Consider the following 25,680-nt stretch of genomic DNA (forward strand, 5'->3'; position numbering starts at 1 on the left):
ATGCCGATATCCTACCCGGTGAATGTGCTTTTCTTAGGGTTTCATAGACAGCCTTTGTATTTTTTAAGGCTTTGGTCGGTTTGTCCTCTATATAGTTGGCCATATTCAATGGAACTGGCAATTTAGGACCCTTTAATTTGGAGGTAACATTTTTCACTTGTTCATATAAGAGAAAGTCAGACTCGTTTATATTGAATTTGTCTCTCAATTGTTGGAATGAAGCAATTGTATTTCCCTCCCATATCTCGCTTACTGTTTGTATGCCTTTTTGAATCCAATGTTGGATTGGAAGGCTCGGGTTGACGATTCTTATTGCAGCTAAAGGGATGTTGACTAGTTTTGTTCTGGGGGAGATAGCAAGTGCAGCATCAAAGGTTTGCTTCCATACCTCTACTGATACCCGCACTGTTGGGATCGCTTTAGGTGGAAGGGGGATGTCCCTCCACGCTGAGTGTGCTATTAGGAGGTTATTAAGGGGTATACCTCCTGTTAGGTGAGCTTCTATTTGTGGCCATGTTGAGTTGTGTTGTTTACAGCACCAAACTTTACTTTGTTGGAACATGAAGGACTTATGGTACAGGTATAAGTTGGGGACTCCCAAACCTCCTTCTTCTTTAGGCGTTTGTAGGGTTTTAGTGTTGACTCTAGGTTTGTGCCCATTCCATATATACTGCAACATTTGTTTTTGGAATTTAGAAATCATATATTTGGGTATGGGGATAGCTAGTGTTCTGAAAGCGTATAAGAGTTTTGGCAATATCATCATCTTATAGATCGTAATTTTTCCTAGCCAGGAGTGTTCAAGTGGACTTATAGCTTTTATTTCCTCTTGTAGTTTGTGGTACAGCGGAAGAAAATTTACAGAGATTAAATTTTTTTGGGGGATACAAATTTTTATGCCCAGGTAAGGAACACTTTCCTTTTCCCATTTAAATGGGAATTTTCTAGAAATTTCAGATCTCAATTGAGGGTTCACATTGCATCCTAATATAAGTGATTTATTTGCGTTTACTTTATAATATGAGACTCTTCCGAAGTCCTCCAAAATTTGTGTGGTCTTACGTAAGGAGGAAATTGGGTTTGATAGGGCTAAAACCACATCGTCCGCAAAGAGGCCGATTTTGTGCTGTCTTGTGCCACATTGAATGCCCTCTACCTCAGGTGCCATTCTTATTGCCTCCGCCAGGGGTTCCATCACCATGACGAAGATAAGTGGGGATAATGGACACCCCTGCCGAGTGCCATTGGTAATCACAAAGGGGTCTGAAAAGTATCCGTTGGCCATGACTTTGGCAGATGGAGCCGTGTATAATGCTTTTATGGCTTTTACTATGGGTCCCCCGAACCCGAACTTCTCCAGCACTGCAAAAGCGAACTGCCAATGTATCCTGTCGAATGCCTTCTCCGCATCCAAAGTAAGGAGCAGAGAAGGCATCCGAGAGGCTTCCATGGAAGACACCAGATCTAGGACCCTCCTTGTCCCATCAGGAGCTTGTCTACCCTTCGTGAATCCAACCTGATCTAAATGAATCAGATCCGGAAGAACCTTGAGCAGCCTATTTGCTATTAGCTTCGCATATATTTTTATGTCGCAGTTTAATAGCGAAATAGGACGAAAGTTTGCCGGAGTGGAAGGTTCCTTGCCTGGTTTGGGTAGTGTCACTATTGTAGCTTCCAGCATCACTGGAGGGAGGGTTCCTTTTACCATGATTTCGTTGAATGCTCTGACCATGTGATTGCCCAGGACATGAAAAAAGGCCTTATAATATTCATTCCCAAATCCATCTGGACCCGGAGCCTTATCTTTTGGTGAGCAAATTATGATTTTCTCTAGCTCTTGTAAAGATATTGGGGAGTTGAGAGCCTCAAGGTGTGAGGTTGAAACAAGGGGAAGCTTGATCTTGTCTAGGAATTCTTTTATCTTATCATAAGTGGGTTGATGCGTTTGCTTATCTTCCTTTAAATTATATAAATTTTTATAGAAGTCTCTAAACATGTTGGAGATTTTATGGGGGTGGGTTTCTTTTTTCGTGGGGTCCTCTGGTTTGTATAAGAAAGGGATGGATGATTTGATTTTGGGCGGTTGCACCCCTCGGGCCATTAACTTGCTAGGCTTGTTTATGGCCGAGTAGTAAGTTGCTTTTGTAGCATTTAGTTTCCTATTATATTGGGATAATAGTGCTGCCCTAAGGGATTGTCTCGCTTCCATTAATGCTTTATAACTATTTGGGCAATTTTTCTTATGTAGTACCTCCTCATGTAATTTGATTGCTGTCAGGCATTCGTCTATTTTCTTTTCCCTTGATTTTTTATGCTGTGCACTGATTTGCATCAGGGTGCCTCTTATAGCTATCTTGTGAGCTGCCCACAATTCCACCTCCGTTATTCCATCTACATTATTTGTACAAAAGAATTCCTTCATATCCTTCTCAACCTTTTTTTTAAATGAGGGAAGATGGAATAGGAAAGGGGAGTTTCTCCACACTCGATTTGGGAACAGTTTAGGGGCCAAGGACACTTCTAGAAATATGGGGGCGTGATCTGACCATGTGATCACTCCTATTTCTGATTTGGATATCCATGGTAATGTGTTCCTGTCTGATAGGAATAGATCAATTCTGGAAAAGGACCTATGCCTATGGGAGAAAAAGGTGTATTCTCTCAGGTCTGGATTCAAGCATCTATAGCAGTCATGTAATCCTAGTTTAAACAACCCTGGGCCTAGGGATGATGGGCATGTTCTATTGCTTGAAGTGGAGTCCAGCTTTATATCTGGAACTAAATTAAAGTCGCCGCATAAAATCAAGTTTCCCTCCTGTACCTTTCTGACCTTTTTCATTAGTCTGTTTAAGAAGCGTGTTTGAGCAGAGTTTGGGCTGTATACATTAACTAGTGTGAAGCGAAATGATCTGATTGAACCCACCAGTATTATATATCTGCCCCCCTCATCTATTATGGAAGAATGGACTGTGATATCTGTCCCTTCTTTGATAGCTATGGTGACCCCTGCTATTTTTTTACATGCTTTAGCAGATAATATGGTAGGGAATTTATGGTGGGAGAATTTTGGACTTTTCGTTTGAGAAAAATGCGTTTCTTGTATGCAAACTATGTCTGCTTTCTCTTTTAATGCCTCTTTCCACAGTGAAGCTCTTTTGAATGGGGAATTAAGTCCTTTGGTGTTTAAACTCATAATTCTAATTGTCATTTTCCCTTTTTTTTATCTGCTCTACCACCTGCTAGACTATATCTTAATGTTATGTTATTTCCCTTCTTCTTGTTGGAATATTGAATTGTGCCCAAAACAAAACTTAAAACAACAAATCTAATGGTGTGTCTGAAAGCACACAACAAGTAGAGCCTAAAGGAGGTGGAGGGGACACTTAGATCCTGCTGCCACTCCCTAGTCAGGACTCTACAACTATAACATAAAACATATAAAAAACATACTATAGCAATTAGCATCGGGTATGCAGGAGAGTTGTGCATCCTGCGTAATCAGGGGGTTAAGTTCACCTGGGGCCTTTCGGCCTGCTCCTGTAGCTTTCATGGCAAGTTCTTGGAGTGAAGTTAAGCGACTTCCCAGTCCTTTTCCATCGTCGTTGGTTTCCTTTTCTCTGGTGGTTCAGCTATCTTGAGGTTCCAAGAATCTAGCAAAGGAAGACCGGCTTCAGGGGTCAGGATGGAGTGAAAAATCCCGTCTTTCCTTATCAGGAGCTTCAATGGAAAACCCCATTTATAGGGGATATTGTTAGATCTCAATGTATTCGTAATTGCTCCAAACCTCTTCCGAGCCTGCAAGGTTGCTTGTGATAGGTCGACAAATAATTTTATCCCTGAATAAGGCTCTGGAAGATTCTGCAGTTTCCGAGAGGCTGACATTAGCATGTCTTTGACGTGGAAATAGTGGATCCTCGCTATAGTGTCTCTTGGGAGGTTATCTGGCAGTGTCTTTGGTTTGGGCAACCTGTGAGCTCTGTCAAGCAGACATTCATGCTTTGGGATATTCGGAAGCACTTTAGCTATTAATTGAGAGATAAAGTCATTCAAATCTGCTGGAGGGATGGATTCGGGAATGCCTCTAAATTTGACATTATTCCTCCTTCCTCTGTCTTCCATATCTGCAATCTTTAGTCTCATCTTCTCCACCTGCTCTTCCAGCCCATAGTGCGCATCTATAAGCTCATTGTGGGAGCTAGTAACCTCTGCCATTTTATTTTCCAACTGGTCCACTCTCCCTCCTAGATCGTCAATAGATGTATTAAGTGCAGCTGAAACCTGTGACAGGTCTTTTTGGATTGACCCCTTCAGTGCCAGTATCAAGTTCTTGATATAGGTTTCAGAGGCCGGTTGATCAGAGCTTGGAAGCTCTCTAATGGGGTCTGTCTCTCTTTCATGCCCCTCTGGTGTACCTGTGAATGAAGGGTTCATCCTCGGTCTCTGTTTATCCGGGCTTTGGCTTGGTGAGGGACTTTGTCTCTGCGGAGTCGGCGCCATTTTGGACATGCCGTTGCGGCTGTTTTCTCCTTCAGCACCATCTGATCCTGTGTCGCTCCGGGGCGAGATCGCTCCCTCCTCTCTTCCCTTCTCCGACGGAGGTCTCCGGTCCCGGGACTCAGGAATTGCCGGTGAGTTTCCTCTGCTCTGTGTGAGTGAGGGAGAGTTATAGCATGACTGATCGTCGCCATCTTGTGAGAGGTTTGAGACATGCGGTCTCGATGTAAAGAAGTCTGTCAGGCGTTTCGGGCCGGTTTTTGCTGTTCTTTTCCGAGTCATCATGATAAGGGGTCTTCTGCAGCACTCCCCGGTATATTTGGGAAAGCTTTCTGTCGCTCGTTTTCACGTCGCTAGCAGGCCTAGAGACGGAGCTCCTTCTCACACGTCCGTCTCAGAGCACATCCAGGCCACGCCCCGTCAATTTCTTTCTTGAGACTTTCCTTGTTGTGTATTATCTCTTAATCCATCATACCAATGATTACAAGCTATCGGCGGAAGCCTAATTATGCACACTCCAAATCCAGGTCTAAATACTCAATTTATGACCTACGTTTGATGACGAGAAACTATTAAAAGTAATGAATTTGTCAGGACTGGTTAAGAAGTTATCTGTAACACTAAACCCCCCAATCTACCCTGGTCTTCTTAACAACTGCATTAAATGACAGAAAACTAATTAAAGTTTTCCATCATTATTTATACAATGTTGTCTCATAGTTCTGTCATGTACGTCAACCAACAGTATACGTAGGTAAGTCTTTATTAATGACTGTGGTCACATAATGGAAACTTTCCTTACTTCTGATTCGTTAACCTAGGTGTGTCATTCTTTCTTTTTGGAAAGGGCTACATAAGACTTAGTTTCCTTCACAGGGCCAATTCTAATGCTGCCATGATGTCATGGTTGTAGCATAGTACGGATGGCAAGTTAACTTTATGTGGTTCAGGACCTGGAGTAGAAGCTTCAATAACAATCAGCTGCTGCACTGTATATGATTTTTCAATTTTTAATTTTATAGGACCTTAAGGACCACATAATATGAGATAGGGGCAGATTCAGACCACATTCACAGTTGTATTATGCAGGAATGATCCATGGGCTGTACCATTGTATTGTGCAGATAGGGGTAGACTTTAGAAATATAATAAATGTACATAAGCACAACAGTAAAAAGCTGAATCTTAAAAAAGGTGAGATACTATATTCTATAGACAGTAGTGCTGCTAGTAGTTGTAGAACAGTTAATATATGGATATACATGCACCATACATCACCAATTATTATTGGTTTGACATTTGTAATAACAATATTTGTGGCTTTTAATGTCAATATTTATACAATTACTTACTTTTGTGTTCATATACATTTAATAACTTTTATGTCATTATGGCTGAGAATTAGACAGTGATGATACTGCATTCTGAAAGAGGAAAGCTCTTGGTTAAGCTTTGTCTTTCCATGAAGGTCATACTTAGTGTATGTTAAGCTGACATTGTTCTGCACAGCACATTGCTAATGTTTGCGCTGCCAGCCATACAGGGAAGTACTAAATTATGACCAGATTTAGTGGCCCCTTAGGGTGAGATTATATGATGCCAAACCAACTTCTAACATGCTTTATCACCATGAAATTGAAGAGAGAAAAGTAGAGCTTTATTAGGAATTTTAGGGCAGAGCTGTTTCCTTTTACAACTAGATTTAACTGATGCTCAATATTTATTATTACACTGGTTTATAAAAGAACTGGTATATTTCCATCAAATGTAAACTAAAATTGGGAAAGATGTAATAGTATTACACAGTAGGGCACATTTACTAAGGGTTTTTCCAATTTGCGCCGAATTGCCCACACGATCGGATTGTGGTGCATCGGCGCTGGCATGCATGCGACAGAAATCGTAGGGCGTGACCGTCGGAAAACCCGACGGATTCGGAAAAAACGCTGTATTTTTTTAAAAAAAAGTGTCACTTGACATGCGCTTACATGCACCAGGAATAGGTTGGTGAACTTCGGCGGACCTCGACGCAGCAGCGACACCTGGTGGACATCAGGCGCACGACCTTAGTGAATCGCCGGAATCCTCGACCGGGTAAGTAAATCTGCCCCAGTATTCCATCTCTTCACTTTATTTCTTATTGGAAAATATCTCTTTACTATAATGCATCTATCATTGGCTGCAACTTTTTTGGAAGTTACAAAGTACTTTTGTGACCTTTATCTGGAGTGACTTTTGTAATTTTCTGATTTGTTGAAAAGTCCAATATCCTAACTACAATTTAGTCAGTATTGCTAATATTAGCTTATAACTATGCATATTATTTTCATTGTATGGGAGCCTATTAGCCTACAATATATTGAGTAACATCATGGGATTCCTATGACTTGTACCTATAAGAAGTGAAAGGTTTCTAGCTGAAGGGAGATTTACACATAATGCACTGAACTGTGTGTCTTTTGTAGATTCCTATGTTTTTTAATGGGTAAAGTTTAAGTATAAATAGTAATTCACATGAAAGTAACATCAACTGTACTTCAAATCCAGTATGGGCAGGATTTAAGAAAAAAAAGAAGAACCTCCACCACACTTTCAGAGAGTGGTCACTCCTGCTGTGGACAATGGGAATTGGGAGGATTAGAAGTGACTTTGCCAGGAATGTATACCACAACTTCATTTAGTGGTCCCTTCTGCTTTGGGCATTCAGAAGTGAAAGGGGTAAAAGTGCCTTGGCCAGGAACCCCCACCACACCTTCAGTCAGTGATCTCTCCTTCTGAGGACAATGGGAGGTCTACAGAGTAATAGCTCCTTGAATAGAAACCTCCACCATACCTCCAGCCAGTGGTCACCCCTGCTGTGGATAAAAGGAGGTAGGAAGAGTCGAAAAACCTTGGCTGGGAATCTTCACCACTTGCAGCTGCTCTAACTTCCTCCTCCATCTCCTGTGGTATATTAGGTAAGCACCACCTTTTTCTCCACCACTGGATGAAGGATTGCAAACCAAGCACACTTACATGCTGGTGTGTGCCCCCTCTGGTAGGAAATGTTCTTCTTTTAGCTTCTTATGCCCTTGCTTTTAAGAAAAAAAAGACTTTTATGCAAATGAGCCTGAGAGGCTCCAGACTCTATTGGTGTTAATTTTAAAAGCCTTTTTTGTAAAAACTAGGGCATAAGAAACTAAAAGATGAGTGGGTCCTGCCAGAGGGGACACACAACACTATGTTATGCTTGGTTTACAATCCTTGATCCTGGTGGTAGATGCCCTTCAAATTACAAATTAATATTAACTTGCTCCAGGTATAGGAATCAAATACTAACTTTGATATTTTCATGACTTTGATAACAGATAACATAGGGGTACCTGACTGCCATCTTCTCTTGGAAATGATACTTGACTCTTGACTAAATTAGAGCAATTACATTTGAAGTATATTTGAAGCAATCCTTATTTTCTGTATCCCGCATTGAGTGACATTGTACAAGCACCAGATACCGTTCAAGACTCTCTCTTCATACTTTCTGCCTTGACATAAGGACTATTATTTGCACAGACTGTGACTGTTATTTCATTGCATTGATATTGTTTATATTGTTGTTTTTTATTGATTGTTTTATTGGATCAGCCAGTTTTATTCATACACCGCTTGTATTGACCAAGTTGTCATGCTGTTTCATGCTCTGGGAGCACTTAATAAAATGTAGTTAACTGTTTTCTTCTATCACGAATGTTGCTTGGTCAAAAAAAAAGTCAAGGACTAAATATGAAAGGAAATTGTCCTTTATTGACTATAACAAGTCTTTCTAAAGGAATCAGTTATGTTGCGGTAAAAGCATTGCATTGAGTGACATTTTATAACTATTATGTCATGCTACAACAAGCCGATGCAGCTTTTGTTCTTCGAGGCATTTAAGGTCGCCATGCTGATTGTAGAATTGTGCTCGCTGTTATGATAACAGAATACACAAACATGAGCATTAGCAACAGGACTTATTTCAACTAATTAATTCCCACATTCCAGACGCCATGGCTAATGAAGGTTCAGAGCAGTCATCCATCCTCCTATTGTTTTTATTTTTAACTACCAAGGACATTCGAACAATTACACAATTCACTTTTAGACAGTCATACAAGATGGATTAAGTATCGGAGGAACATTATACATACATTTTCTTTCCAGGGAACTGGCTAGTTTTTTTCATTGCATTGCAAAACCAGGTAGACATTAAATTTGGTTTTATTTTATTTCAGTATTTTGTTAGTTTTAGTTAATGGTGAAAATTGCTCTAAAAAGTGGCAAAAAGCTCTCCTTGAAATCGAAAAAAAGAAATGCTAAAATGTATTTTACATGGTGGCTCTTTAGGTCCTATAGTACTTCAGAAGGAATCATAAGAAGTGATGAGCAGACCCAATCCCGCAACAGAAGTTGAGGTTGGAGTTCAGCTCACCCATAAGCCTCCTCCATTTAACACTAGTAATCGGTGCTGGCTCTGATCTCAAGTGTTTACTCTTTAAATGCCCCTTACAAAAACGATGCAGATGGCTCATTCACGGCCCCATTTTCTCAGATTTTGTTGCTCCCCAAAGACGTCACAGCCATTTCAATGTCATCTTTGCCACAGCAGTCAAAAAGTTAACACCCATGAACTATGCAAGCACCGATTGAGGGTGTTAAATAACGGGTATTGGGTCAGACCCGACCTGAAATATATATTTGAGGTTCGGGTTCAGAACTTCACTGCATCTATTAATTACTAGTCATAAGACGGGCTGTTTTGATTTTTTTGTAAGTCCTAGGATATATTAAGCCCTTTTGAGTGCTCCAGTGCGGCACTTTCCTTCCAGTCATCATTGGCTTCTATCCTTTAACAAGGGGTGAGGGGTGACATGGCATCAACAGCACACAAACTGTAATGGCAGGACAAAAACAAGGACAGAAACAATACTGACAAACAAACACAATAACGCATGGTATACAATCCGATTAAGCAACAGCGGGGAATAACACTAACCAAATCACAATCCACATAGACAAGTCAATAAACAGGCAAGAATTCAGAAACCAGAAATCAGAAATACAAGAGAGCTAGAGAACACAGAAAGATAGCTGTTTGACCAGCAAGGAGTCAAAGCTAAACTGGACACTTATAGGGAACCTAGGCCCTGCCACAGGTGGAAGAAGCAAGCAATTACAGGTCCACAGTGTTAACTCTTGTAAGACAGAATCAGTGAGGGATGTGGTAGACATCAGGCCAGACGAAAAACTCAGTGTCTCCTAATCCTACCAGCACAGATAGAGAAGACAGCAGGCCCAGACGTGACACACACATTAGCAGACTACAGCAGCTACAGACTGTAGGGGTTGGGTGGCTGAGCTTCTGTTTATAAATGGAAGCTGTTGATGACTGGCAGCGTGGTGCACTGGAGTCCTGAAGAGTGGTGTACATAGTTTGTTTGTTATCCACTTGGACTTCTATATAATACACCTGATCCTGGACAACCCCAATATCTACAGCACTGTGTGTATATTGAAGCCTGTGCTTTTAATGAATAAAGAAGAAGATTGTCCATTGGAAATCCCAGTGTGGTTTAGTGTGCTGGATTTTCCTTCCACGGTCCGTGGAATTCGGACAATGTTTTTGAGCACCTGTCATTACCTGGATTAAGTATGGAAGGAGTGAGCTGGCTTACTCTTTTTATTTTGGCACAATATCTACATATCTCAAACTTCAAAGGAACCCATCAGAATGAAATTTTAGTCTGATCAGGCAGCTGAATGTTGCTGTGAATGAGCACAGAGCATGTTTATAGGGAACACATGTTTAACAAACCAGAAGAAACAATGCATCCAAAAATAGAAGTGTTAATAGAGAATTTTTTTCTCAAATGATAAATTGCAAAGTGATTGAACAATAGGGGAATCTGAATCAAATCAATATTCGGTGTGATCGCTATTTGTCTTGAAAACAACACACATTCATCTACAACAGGTAAGTTGCAACAAACATCTTGGAGAAACTGAAGATATACTTTTTAAAGCTTCTACACCCCCACAGTAGACTACATTTTAAATATGTTGCTTTTATTTCAAGTATTCATTAGGACAGAGAAGGGAACTTAATAATGATGTGTGTCACTGTGGTTATATTCTCTTCCTATAATGGAATTACCAGATTACCACAAAGGCAGGGACCAACAGACAACTATCTATATATATGAAAGTGTTTCATTTTTTGTAATAAATGCAGTCAACTGGTTTTATACATATTTATAATTAAATATCATTTAAATAACCTCTCCTTCACGTAGTCATTTAAAGGATTGTCACTCTCCATAGAATAGGGATAAATATTAGATAAATCCACAACAATTACAGAAATGGAGTCAACATGGGGGTTTTAACATTCACTGATGCATTGTGTGCCATTGTATGATGTAAACTCCACCTCTAGACCGTACTTGATATATATAGAGAATCTTGATGTATCTTATTAGTGATGAGTGGAAACATTAAAATTAGGATTTAACCAAACCCGAATTTTAAAAATCTGTTTGTAACCAAGCCGTACCCACACTAGTAATACCCAGATGCATCTTGTGGATGCTCGCATCAATGGAGATTGACCAGTGGCATTTAAAGAGTTAAAGGTCAATGATTTGACCCGATGATGAAGTTCAGGGTCAGGTCTGGTGGACCTAAACCCTCAAAGTTTGGTACAAGCACTAGCTCATGATTGAATGGGCACAAGTTACAGTGTAATTGGAGTTGAATTGTCGATGAGCACTGCCTCCTGATATATCTGGTGCACCAGGGGGGGGCAGGAGAAACATCATATATTGGCACACCATATGAAGCAATAGAGAATAGGGATATGGTCAGCCTTAAAATAGCATCCAGTAAATGTTGTCCTTCATTGTTCAAACCTTAGATCTAAACCTATGCTAGACTACAAAGACATAGTGAAAGTGCGAGACAGGGGGTAACAAGCATGTTTATGGTTATACAACAAAATTTTGGTTTATTAGTAATAATCAGCATCATTACTTTTACCTAAATGTATGTATTGGCTTTTAAGATTGTCTTTGGCTTTTATGACTGTACAAGGATTCATGAATATATTTATGGTGTTATACTCTCTCACAAATATATGTATTGGTGATATAGAGCAACAATAACTAGTTTAGTTATCTGTTTACATGACTTATGGCAATGTAGTATTGCTTTCATCTAGTTTTCGTAGCCTGAGAGTACACATAAATAAATAACCCATCTGCAGGGTATTAAAAGTAAATGTACCCTTCATGCAGCTGTTCATCTCTGTTTAGCATTCCTAGGTGGCTACTATAACATTGACTTTAAATGTGTATTTATGTTTTAAATAAGTGGAGAGCAAAGATTGCAAAAATCCATCCTCACATAATTAGGATGTTCTATTTCATGGTTTGCAAAATACTGCATGTTGTCTCTATATTGAACAAAATTATATAGAGGATCCAGAGAATAAGCAAAAAAACCATATTGTTTATGCTCATTGAAAAAGTGCAGAAGAGGGAGGGAGACGTTGGTTGAGTTTGCTTAATAATTAGCTCTGATGCTAAACTTGACCTTGAGAAACTAGACTAATGCTCCTTGAAAGCTTTGGTGGCTGCATAAATAGAAAGACATTTTCATCATTCAGAAGTATACAAAAGATATTCAACGGTTCTCTCTACAAACACTAAAAGCAGGTAGAATACAGACTTCATTTAGCCTTGACTCAGAATGATGTTATACATTATAGGAAGGAAAGTTCCAATAAATATTTTTTTTATCAATGGATGCAGATTATTTAAAAGAAAAACCTTTGAGACTGGAGATTTCTATTGTCCCAACACATCCAACATCACTGTGGTTAGCCTAAAGTTTCATGTAACAGCCCAATTCTCTATGGTCAGTGTCCTGGGAAGTCAGATAACCTAATATCATATTTTTCGAGTCAAACAAAAACTGTCAGACTGACCCATCAGATGAAAGCTATATCAGTACAAAAAGTTTCAATACTAACCCATTCTATGAACATTACTAGAATTTTGATATAATTAAGGAGTAGGGATGAGAAGGGAGTAGGGAACCCCCAATAGATTCTGGCTTTGCCAGTGGTATTTAAAGGGTAAAATCTGCATTCAGTGCCAGCACTGATCTTGGGTATTACCAGAGGACATGAATGTTCACTTTTGACTTCAGTACCTGAACCCAACAGAACCTTCCCGTGTCCGCTAATCCCTATTTAGCAGTAAAAGTTCCCATAGTACAGACTCATTAAGAGTAACCTGTAAGTTCAGTCAATATTTGCCTATAGATGAGTATTTGTTGGTTTGAGTATTTAGTATAATTCTGGAATTCAGTAGGCACCAAAAAGAATCTTTTCTGATTTGTTTTGCAATAGTCATGTAAAATGCTGCTGACATGCGTCCTTGAGCATAGAGAGGGCAGGTCATGGGAAAATGGAAAAAAAAATGTTAAAAATAAATTCACGTAGAAAACCCGATCCAGATTCCAAAGATGTAACAGGAGAGTAGATAAAACTTTAAGGCTTTATTCCATATATTAAAACAAATGATTGCCGAGGGATAAAAAAAGGCAAAAAAGTCTACGCGTTTCGGATATTAGATATGAATATGAATAAGGATTTCTAATGTCCAAAACGCATATACTGTTTCTGCTGTTTGTATCCCTATTCCATTTTAACGATATGAAATAAGGCCTAGAAATTTTATCTACTCTCCTGTTACATCCATGTAAGCTGGATCGGGGTTTCCTTCTTTTTCTAAATTACTCAAGCCAGAGTGATCCTTGCTCGGATGGTTCCAGGAGCTACGAGCCATGAAATCAGGGTGATCTGACTTCACATTCTTTTTGCTGGCAAAAATAAATGATGAAATAAAATTGGCAGCTTTTCATAAAATAAAACTGTCTTTTCTAGAGTTCTAGACGATTGGAGTAACATAGTTTCTGATCAAAAAGATTTAGAAACAAATAAAAAACCAAACACATTTTGTAAAATTCTGCAAAGCCTCTACAAACTGAATCTTTGAAAATTAATCTTTGTTTATAACCTTAGAAAAAACAGTACTTGCAGTTCTATGGAGCTTTGTTCCAGTCCCTATATGGGAACCCAAGTGGGACATTTTTCATTAAAGTTTCTTTTTGCCTTGCAGCTCATCCCACTTCTATAAAGTTGAAAGATGAGACTCCTCAGTTGGTAATATCTTTTATTGGCTAACTAAAAAAAACTGATAACAATTGCAAGCTTTTGAGACTACTCAGCTCTCTTCATCAGGCATGGAATGAGAAAACATCTTAATAGAACACAAATGTATACACATATGGACACCGTAGTGTAGGACGCATTAGTGTTTGCTTATTTTCATCCATTGATTGTCCTGTTTCTTATCACTTGTCTCATCAACCATAGCATTCTTGTGTCCATTTGTGTATAAATGTGTGTTCTGTTCAGATGTAGTCTTCTACCATGCCTGATGAGGAGACCTGAGTATTCTTGAAAGCTTGCAATTGTTATCACCTTTTTTTAATTAGCCAATTAAAGGTATGATCAACTGAGGACTCTCATCTCACATCATTTTAACCACGAGCTAACAAAGTACAAGGAATATTTTAAAGGGATAGTAAAAGGACAGGTTCAACGGTCTCCACCACATTTACCATCATACCAACCATTTTTCAGGCACATGAAATAACTGAAATATGAAATAAAGATGTTGCATAGGTTGTATGCCCCTTGTCATAAATTATACACAAAAATACATGTTTACTTATATATGAGGGCTTTAAGCCTATGTGAAATGCTCACAACATTTTAAATTCACATACCATACCCTGAAACCATTTTATTTTCAGATGTTGCATGTGATATATTAGCTGATATTTGACAATGAGACATTAGACAACTTATTTCTCACATATAAGTGTGAACATTGGGCTTATAAAAAATTATACAGGAAAACACAAGCTCAGCTGTGGATTGTTGTTTCACTAATTCATGCTAAAATGAAATACAGAAATTTGTAGAAAAAACCAAACACATCCTTAAATAACATTCAACAAAACTGACTGACATTCCATTGCTAGAGCAGAGGGATTATTCTCAGGGATATGGAAAGCCTTTGTTCATTACATACATGATTCAGCACCATGGACAAGGCTCAGCAACACTGACACTTATTAAAACCTCAGGATGTAGAATTACATAACTGTACACAACTGTTGTTGGTACAGATTACAGCTAATAGGACAAAATATATTTGATGGAAAACAAAAAAATTAACCTCTATTGCCACCTTTAAGAAGGCAACTTCATATGAAATCACATCCCCCTTACATGAAAACTTATGACATGACTTGGGATTTAGCCAAACCAGTCCCATTTGCAGAGACCTTCTGTTTTTGTTTTATTTGTTTTATTGAAAATGCTTTTTGAAATTGAAATTTCATCATATATGTATGACAGTATTATAGTACATGTCAACAATCACCATACACTGCGTGACAATATGACATACAGTACAGGCTAACCCACAATTCATACTATACCACAATCTCCAATATCAAACAATAAAGACTTACCTACCCAAGAACTCTTACTTCTCTAGAAAACATGTGTCTCTTAACCATTTTATACCAATAACATCAGCAGTGGTAATAAAATCTTACATAGTAAGTTATAGTTAGTTTGTTATTTACAACACTGTGCACAACTAGTGTTAGAAAAATATATATTACACTCATGTCCACCCTGATGCATCATCTACGAGACTTGACATTGTATGGATAAAACAGATGCATGTTGATGCATTCACAAAACAGATGCATTCACAAAATGTTATGCACTTTATAAAGTAGGCAGAGTTATTCCTAAGATGGCCACCATCTACAACTACAACTCCCATGATCCCTCAGTTCTAAGTAATAGCTCCTCCCTCTTATGATCTGCTGTCTATCTCTGTTACCATAGTAATGATGTGTAACTGCCATCACTGTACTTTGCTTTACTGAGATGTGTCTCACCACAACACTGTCCATACATGATGCACTGCAACCCAATGACTAGTTCCCCTTTGGTTTCCAGTGCCCCTCTGCTTTGTGTTAACCAGGTACTGGGGAGAACGTAGTATGTTCACATGTAAGTGATTGGATGTAGTTGTGATTTGTTGACTTCACTTAGGCCATCACCTTGCTCTAGTGACCTTCTCCACCTGTCACATCTGTCACACATTATCACTGAATCTGCGACTAGGAGAACTATTCAGGGAACTATTATTAGCAAAGAAACTATTAACTTTAATTTTTACAACAATCTTATATTATTGCCAGCTGTCATGTTAAAGCAAATGTAACAGCACAACACTTTCATTTATAAATAAATGTAAATAAATATCCATCCATGTTGTTATTAAAAGGATCAGAATAACATGAGTTAAGATACACTACAGATACAGCATAATAATCTAGCATGAATAAAATCAAACAATCCCTGGGTAATAAAAAGGGGTAAATTATAACTCTCAAAAAACTTTGTTTTTAATCCTAGGAGGTTTGTTTTTTCCTGTAGAGTCTCTCAACCCTGGCTGTGTAAAATGCAATATTATCTGCCAATTCTGTATTGGAAACAGAAGGCATGCTGTTCATCACTGTGAATTATTACATGTCAGACAAAAGGAATTGTACTGCATTTATACTATAAAAACAGATATTAAAAAAATTAAAGTATAATGCTGATTCAGCTGTATAACTCTTAGCATAAAAGCAATGACTGGAACATCAATACAATACAGATGTGGCACACTTGTAACAATGTGATGTTACAACATTTATATCTATTCTGATATCTCAATGAGAAGACAACAGAAGCCGTTGTAAAATCAGCGAATGCGTTGAGTTATCACTTAGGACTGTCATAGAGTTATGAGAAAAGTCATGTTTAGCTCCGCTCTGCTCGGATGCTGGTGACCACAATGAATACTTGGGCAGCAAACACAGGCTGGAATAGATAAAACTATATATAATTAAGTTTTCTTATTTATTTTTTCATAATGACAGCACCTATGTATAATAGCACAAATCCTGTAATGCCATATATATTACTTAAAGACAGACAGATATTTTTGTTAATGCAGGAACTAACAAACCTGATGATATATTTAAGACAAGTCTATTATTTAAAGCTATAAAAGTACAAAGATGTTGGTATGTATGGTATCTTACCATACGACCTAAGAAATGGTTAATAAGAGATCAAGATCCTTCAACTGAATTAAGGTTAGTTAAAGAGGACATTTCATCAACTTACATCACAGTTAAAATTTTGTACGACCAGTAAAGTGTAAGGCTCCATGCAGACAACCATAATTGTGGCCTTGATCTGGACACACTAGATCACAACCACAATAGAAGCCTGTGGCACAAGGTCACGGTGTAATGTGCAGACCATGTCTCATCGCACGATGACTTGGCTCAGTGCTCACGCAACAAACAATAGAGCATGTCCTATCTTTTGGCAGATGTGGAGCCATGGTCGTCCGACTCCTATGAAGAGGGAACTGGTGGGGAGTGCTCCCACCCTTCTTTCTGCACTTCTTTCTCAATTCTACATATGGTAATAAAATTCAAATTGAATAACTTTACATTGTTCCCGACAGGTGGTGAAGTCACAAAACCTAAATTTGCCCAGTATTTTCGCGGCAGCATTGCCGGACTTACTCTGCGCCCTGGAAAGATAGAAAGTCGCAAGGTGATCTCTTGCTTGCAGGCCTGTAAAGAAGGACTAGATATCAATTCATTGGACAACCTTGGACAAGGATTAAAGGTACAGATAAAAATTAAATAGTGCTAATACTAATGTTTCAAATAGGTATCTAAAACTGTATGTATGAACATTTAGCCTGAGCAGTTTGATAAAAATGATTTCAACTATGCATAAAAATTCCATGCCTGTCTTGTACTCCATGATACACTATCTAATCCAGAACTTTTTAATTGATCTGACTAAGAAGATCTTGTTCAGATGTATATAAATACTTAACAGGCTCCTTGGCGGCAGAAACTTCCACACTGCTTGGAAGTAAATAGTGTTAAAATAAAAGATTTCAGATAGAATATTTAACATCTTCTGTAAAACGGTTAATCAAATTGAACAGATTGGTACAATGTATATGGATCACTATCTAGATAGATGGATCTGAGCTTCCAGTTTTATAAACTCAGAGAATTAGCAAGTGAATTGGTAATTGTTACTTAACTAAAGTACACACAAAAGAACAATTTTGCTTCAGACATTCATTATTGAGTACATCAAGATTAGATTTATACTGTTGTTTGAACTGTTTATGCACCTGAAGAACTGTTATGGACGGAGTATGATGATCACTGGTGACTCAATTTCCCATCCATAATAAAGTAGTCATCATGGAGTCACCATGTTGATGGTCAGTGATTAACATCTACCAGTACTCACCATATTATTTCCTTTGTGCAGATCATTTTCGTGGTCCTCCTAAATAACAACAAGGCCATATGAGATGATAAAAGAAAGTTACATATTTAACATTTGTTCTTCTTTTGCTTTCTTCCTTTCAATAAATGTAGTTTTCTGACTATTTCTAATTTCCTTTAGTGTGCTTGGGCTGTGAGCCCGGAATGGTGCCACGTCTCACAGCACCTTGAACGTGCCGACCGGTCTCGCCACAATTCATAGAGCAAGTCCTATTCCTGCCCAGATTCGGGGTCAGGCACGTCATTTCCCATAGACATTTATAGAGTGAGCAGTCCGGATTGAACAACCATTGTGAGATGGGCCAGAAACAATGGAATATGGCCCATTGGTTGACGTCTGGAAATTGTACATACTAGTTTGTATATGATCTTACTCTGGTTAGTGGATTATGAGGAATAATTGCTCCCCTGGTCATCAGTCATTACAGTTTTGTTTACCTTCAGAATTTTTTAATTTGAAGGCTGTTGCTTAGAAGATGCTTATAAGAAGATATTATTCATTAATGCAAAAAAACCTTCAATATACAGTTAGTTCCTGACTTGAAGTTGCCTAGTTACAGATGAACCTCTATGCCCACTGTGACCTCTCTGGTTGCTGGTAATTTACTGAACTTTACCCCCAAGTGTCTGTGATGCAGCTTAAGTTTTAATCCTTGCTCCAAATTTTTGAAAATCCACCTCTCACAGGGTAAAAAAAAATTGTTTGCAGCTGCACTTACAAAACATACCAGTTGTGACTTGCATACAAATTCAACTTAAGAACAAATCTACAGAATCTTATTGATAACCTAACTCTATTTGTAACAATTTAAATATGAAGGTTACGATAATTAAGCCATGACTAAGGACAGGGACACTGTCCGAAACGCGTAGGCACTACTGTCTATCTGAGTGGATCACTGAAGTTTTGTATATGCACTAAATAAAATCCTTGGTGTTTGGAGCCTGGCTGGACCGTGAATTCTTCATTTTTTCGACGTTGTTTAAGTGTTCCCTTTATTTTTTTCAACAGTGTATATTTTAATACCCAATTTGTCTTTTAATTCTGCAGTACCACTTCAACCCTTCACAATCCATGTTGATTATGGAAGGTGAGGATATTGACAGCATCAATCAAGCTCTTCGAAAGGTTTCTTATATAAACTCCAGACAATTCCCAAACACTGGCAAACGAAAGATCAGGGTTTCATCTAAAGTCCAGTAAGTCTTACAGTACAAATAAAAGTCTCTATATCAACTAATTTTTATTTCCCTGTGTTTTACTAGTTTTAGGGATGACAGCATTCAGTGCAATTTGATATGATACAATTCTAGAATTCTGTATAGTCCCACAATGTTTTACCTCATGCAGTTTCTAACAGGAAGATGGATTCCACAATGGTCCAACAGACATCATAAAGAGAAGTGTTGGGACAATGATCTATAACCGACAGCGAAAGAAAATACTAAACAATCTGATAGTGCTACCGGGTCATGTAGAATCTACCACATCTCCACCATGATATCATATCACAAAAGACCTTCTGTTGCTGTAATAGCTTTGACTCAATGAATAACTATCCCATGTTATTTATCTTCCATGCTGAATGAAGAAAAGTTAAATTAAAAAAAAAAATACTTGTGTTTTTATGTCCCCCTCAGTTAATCAATAACATGTATGTAACTGAAATACCACTATTAAACATATGTATTGTCCCGCAAAAAACAAGCACATTAGCCGACATATACCGTTTGCCTGTGTGCAGAGGCTGCCAGATTCATGAGTTGTGGCACCAAAACTTTATGAATCTGGTACTCCCTAAACTCCCATGACAGAGTGCACCAACTTTTTTTTGGTGCACCGTTAACATGGGGCATGCAACACATTACTGTCAGACTTTGCATGTTAAGTGTGGTACTCAGAACAGAAACGCTCATTTTAGTGACAAAATTTGTGTCACGTGAACAATAGTCTGGGCGCCACATAAAAGGGTCACGTGCGACCAGCGTCGGACTGGGTTTCCTTAGGCCCACCAGAGAAAATCAATTTGGGGGCCCACGCTTCATTATCTCCCAGGAAATATACTCTAGCAGCCTCCAAATTGTGGTGTTTTCTGATGGACCTCTGGGTTCAGTATTGGGTTGATCCAGGGCCCACCGGAGGATCCTCTGGTACTCTGGTGGGCCAGTCCGACACTGCATGCGACACATATGTGTTGCGGATACTTCTTAAATACTTATGCGAGCAGTTTGTACATAAAAGAAAGTGCAAAGTCCAACAGAAAACTGGCACGTGGAACTTAGTAAATGTGCCTCACTGAGTAAAAATGTGATTCTTGTGATCCAATAACTTTATTAAAACCACAAACAGACCTACTGGTGAGGGAATAATCTGAGCCAGTTTTATTAAATTACCTAATCGCCAATGATAAATCCCATATGTTTAGACTGTGCAGCCTAACTTTACAGCACTCATTGCCTGAAGTTTGGAGACATTTGCTTTTTTTTGTGTTCAAAGTTCTCTGCATTAAACTTTGCAAGTACATTTCCTTTACAGATGACCTTAGATGGAGGTTGTGTTGTTTTAAACATTATTTCATCCGTAACAGCACAAATCTGACTTTGTACAAGGGCCTGATTGACTTTTAACAAGATATCTCTATTACTGTAAGCTGGTTATTGTAGATATATATTACTGTGGAGAACCATATGTTAGTGGTGATAACAATTAAACGTAGAGCCATCTAATTAACTTGCAGTCGGCTTGCTGCTAAAATATTAATTAAATGCCCGTTAGCTATTTACATATTGATTGTGCTAAAGATTAACCCTGGCAGCGATCAGCTTTGAAGTCACCATGTTGAACAATTATGAATACTGAGTGGTCAAATATCAATGAGAGTTTAGCGAGTTTGTCGGAGTGTGGTTCTACGCAGCTCAGGAGAAATGTCTTATTGTTGGACATTGACCTTTCCTGACATTGACAGTTTAACAAACAGTTCTTTGAACTCAGGAAAATCTATCACAGAAAAGGAAAAAAAATTAAATGAAGAGAGTACAAATTAGAAAAGGTTCATCGAGAATCTGCCATACATGATTTGTGCTCTCATTACACATAGGGCTTCTTCAGGACTTTATTATTGATGGCCTGTACTTAGAATAGGCTATCAACATTTGATCAAGGGTCCATCCTTTAAGTGAGATCAGCACAATGAGGGGCCACAGCACAAGCAATGTCCTATTCCAATCTATGTAATTTTTAGTGCTATACCCGAGTACTCAGTCTGGAAGACTGTGTAACAATGACATAAAAAGACGAGATATACCAGAAGAGATATGCAGCTGACTGCTGTCTCTTATAGCTGCGAGCAATAACAGTACTGCATAAAAGCTTAGCCATTTACATACCAAGGTCCATTTTGACTGGACAGATACATCTGTAGCAAAGTTTAATATAGATATTAATAAATGTCTTTCAATTACTGTAGTTCTGTTATGTCAAGCTACAGTCTGTTCAAGGGAAAGACTTTTGCATTTATGAGTTATTCCTAAAAATGGAAGCTGGGTGCCTTATGTAGTATGAAAAGCAAGATCTCGTGTGGCTATCCCAACAGAAAAATTTAAAGTTAGGCCACTCTGAAAATGGTAAGAAAAAATAAACATATGTAGTAGTAATTCAAGTCAACAATAATTATGCAATTAAAAATAATATGTGCTCTTTTGAGCTTGGATTAACAAATCAGCTGTGGCCATGACTACCCTTTCATAAATAAACGATTTATGTGTTATCCATTAACTTAAAGCTAACCTGTCAAGAGCAATTTACCCAATAAACCACTACCAAAATATTTGTCAAGCAGCATATTACCTTCTATTTTTTGTTTCTTTCATGGCCCTGTGTGGTGGCCTCATCCAGAAAATCAATTTTGAAGTAAGACGTAAATTGGCAGTGTAAAGTCAAGGAGGAGGAGAGTTTAACTCCGTAGTCAAGGTGGGGGGCTCTGAAAGCCTCCTCTTCTGTGATTAATAAACATGCATCAGACTTCAGGAGATCTGGTTAGTGAGATCTCTTGATGCAGGACCATCAGTTATAGTGAACGGGGTTCCAGAGGAAGCGGGAGCTTGAGTCATAACAGAAACATGATCTGAAAGGTGTTCGGCTGATTGACAACATACTTGTAGTGGTTTATTAGGTCAATTGCTGTTGACAGGTTCCCTTTAATATTAGTGAATTGGTTGGACGTCCAAGCTTGCTTGGTAGAATCAAAAACTTATCAACGATTGCTGAATTCTTTTGCAGGAGTCTCACTCAAAATGGTTGTGTATATTTGGCTTTATTGCTTAGACTTCCAACCCAGCACAGACATTTCACCTCTGAATTATTTATTTTTCTGTACTTCAGATGCTTTGGCGAAGACGTCTGCATTACCATCCCAGATATAGAGGCATACGTCGTCATTCTCAAGGCCAATGAACCCAAGATCACAGTTACTGGAATGGATCACTTTGCCCGTCCAGCATCAGAATTTGAAAATACAATTGGTGTGATTTTATTTCCAGATATCAGGATCACCAGCACAGTCACCAGGATAGAAAAACGTGTGGAGAAAATTTCTGGTAAAAGTAAGAATTTAACATTTTTAAACATGTCTACATTCTAGCATAGTATTTAGGCATTTAAGTTACTGCACCCATCATTCCCAATTACATCATTGGGAGCAAAAGTCCTTCCCAAAATGGCAATGCCCTGCACCACCAGCTTGCTAATAACGGTGTGTGAGTGGCCACAGAGGCTTAAATATCATTGGGACTGAATCGTTCTACATTATAGGACATTCTTAAGTCATATGATCTTTTCGATGATCATATGGGTTGACATTGATTCACTCTGGTTACTTTCGTCATGCACCGAACCTTGGTCATCCTCCATAGGGATACTGTTCCTTTCAGGGTCTTTATTTGAATTTTCCGATGCGTTGCTTCTAGTTTTCTTATTGAGATTAGGAGCTCTTCAGAATCCATGAAATGTGGATTAACCATTTACATTGAAATATATCAAATTTCAAATTGCTATAAATAATTTAGTATTTGAATATACATACAGTAAGTTAAAAAGGAAATTAAAATGTTATCCAGAACAAAGTGGTTTTCTTTTGAGGTTTCAAGGAACATATGCATGATATTTTTGCAATCTCCCTATGTGATCACTTAATGCATACAAAAAAGTTGTTTGTTGTCCCTACCATGTTGCATATGTGTGACTAATAAAATGTGTTGCACTTCTAGCTTCAGGTGCAGTTGTATTGGCAGAAACTCTACATCATTTAGATTTTTGTGATATTTTGGTCACTGGTGATGAACTGAACACAAAGCAGGAATGTTTAGAGCTTGATCGCAGCGCATTGCAAGGAAAACATCTTGATGCCACCAACTCAACTAAAGGCTATTCGATCTATGGTACGTATAGATGTCAGAAGAGAAGAGACCTCGATGTCAAATGTTTCGAAAAGTGGAATCTTTTGGAACCATATGGATGTTAAAATTGGATATTTTTAAAGGTTTTGTTATTATGTTGCAAGGTTACATAGTTAGTACAGTTAAAAAAGATATATGTCCATCAAGTTTAACCAAGAAAAGGGAGGCATTGGATGATGAAGGGAAGTAAGGGTGTTTCGATGTAAAAATGCATCTAGACCCTTTGAATTGTTTTCATAAGAACTTACATTCTCTACAAACTCCAATGACATGGAGCTCCAGGCAGAAGAGGACCTCAATATGGTTCCATAGCTGACTAATAAGACACTCACTATTTTTTGTTATCTTAACAGGGTTTTCAGGGAATTTTACATTGATGTCCTAACTCTTAGCTAGGTGTTATTGGTTGACACCTGACAACACACCATTTAACTTCTTGCCTATTTTTGTTCCCATAACTCTGTAGTGCATGGAGCTGGAAGCATGAGACCATGTCCTATGTTTTTATGAGACAGTGCTAATTATTATGGGTTGCTAGGTGTCAGATCCCATTCATCTGAATATTTTAGTCCCTTTAGGCACTGTTATATTCATATTACAGTATTCTTTTTGTTGTACTGTGAAATAAAAATTCTTTACTCAAAAAATACTAAATATTTCAGGTGTAGACACAATGAAAAACTATGAAGATGTTTTACGACAAGTGCGTTATCGTCATTGGGATTCTGCTTCTATCTTTGGTCGAAAGTTCAAAGTCAAGTGTTCTGAATTAAATGGACGTTACACAAGTAATGACTTCAATCTTGAGGTATGACACGTCTTATCGTATATAGATTGTATAGACACTTTTCTATTCATGCCACTTCCCACTCTGCAGCTATTATCCACATAACAGATGTGTCGAAACACCAAAAAAAAAAGAATGATGCAATGATATTGTTTTCAGGAGTGAATTATAATGGAGTGTCCTGCAGTTTCTATATAAATTCTAGATGGATAAGGTTTATCTCTTATCCTCATGTTAGGTGGTTGGAGAACTTTAGGCATTGGGGTACTGCTTGAGGGCTTGGAAAACTTAGGTCTACAAGATAAAATGTAAATGTTATCCTGCCCTTTAAGAGGTTTTTCAGCCCTGTGCAGCATCTACCGTGGCAAGGAGCTGACCTACAACTACAATTTCCCATCGAGGAAACCAGCAACAAGTTGCCCTGCAACTGTGAGGCCAAAAATTGTCACCCATACCTCAACTGAGCGCAGCCGGCCACCGAGGAGCTGGCACTTCTCATGGCCCATGTACCCCGGCCTGAGAACGATCAATGTTGCTTCCCTCCTGTGCAAGCGGCTGCACGTTACAGCACAAGGGAACAGCATTACACACTTTAAAACCACACTTTTCCCACTATCCTGACAAGGCAGGTCCTCTCCTTTCGCTCAGGGTCTTCTCTATAGTTTACCTCTCCCCCTCAGCTACTTTCTAATCCTCACTCTTGTGCATCTTCAATGGGGCATTACTAGGGATGTAGGTAGGGTGCACTGTACTAAGCCAAAAACAAAACATCAAAGATGTTCTTCTCTTCTCGTTTAATTTAACCAGTGCTTTTCCCATCACTCCCTTTTATATAGTTGTATAAATATTTGTAAGAACGTTGTTTTTTCTATGCACTTTGTTTTATTTAAGGACTTGCTGGAGAATAATGAGGCATGTTTCACCTGTTTAGCATTTTAAATAAAAGGAACTTTTCACCAAAAAAAAGGTTTTCCAGCAGATTAAAAATATATTTAACAGATCAATCCTAACATAAAACAAAGAACACTCAGCAATCATTGAGTCATTCCTATTCTGATGTAGTCAGGCACTTTCTGATGTCGACTGTTTGGTATTTCCCAGCACAAGAAGCACTACTCTAGTCTAATAACTAGACAGTAACTAAAAGCAAAAAGGGGAGTTCCAGGAAGTAATTACTAATTAACTAGGGGCGGGACTCAAGAATGAGCAGAAACGGACAGATGTATCGTATGTTTGTATGTATGAAATAAGCTTATAAGTACATTATGTAAGGATTCTCAATTTGTGGTCAATTCTAAAAGATGACGTACATGGGATTTAGTGCTGAGTCAGATTAGTTTGTTGCATATGAATGGTATTAATAGAAAAATATGTACTTGTTTTACATTTTTTAAGAA

At 38.3% G+C, this 25,680-nt stretch overlaps 1 protein-coding gene across 1 annotated transcript in view; it reads left to right on the forward strand.

Annotated features, from left to right (window-relative positions):
• CLSTN2 (calsyntenin 2) overlaps positions 1-25,680 on the forward strand; it is a 550,032-nt gene that overhangs the window by 515,650 nt on the left and 8,702 nt on the right. Inside the window, exons 10-14 of the mRNA XM_072143113.1 lie at positions 17,190-17,356; positions 19,094-19,242; positions 22,424-22,644; positions 23,308-23,478; positions 24,159-24,304. Of these exons, the coding sequence (XP_071999214.1) occupies positions 17,190-17,356; positions 19,094-19,242; positions 22,424-22,644; positions 23,308-23,478; positions 24,159-24,304 (854 nt within the window). The remainder of the gene's footprint in view (positions 1-17,189; positions 17,357-19,093; positions 19,243-22,423; positions 22,645-23,307; positions 23,479-24,158; positions 24,305-25,680) is intronic.

This window comes from Engystomops pustulosus, chromosome 3 (genome assembly GCF_040894005.1).
Source record: "Engystomops pustulosus chromosome 3, aEngPut4.maternal, whole genome shotgun sequence".
In the NCBI taxonomy this organism is placed as follows: Eukaryota; Metazoa; Chordata; class Amphibia; order Anura; family Leptodactylidae; genus Engystomops; species Engystomops pustulosus.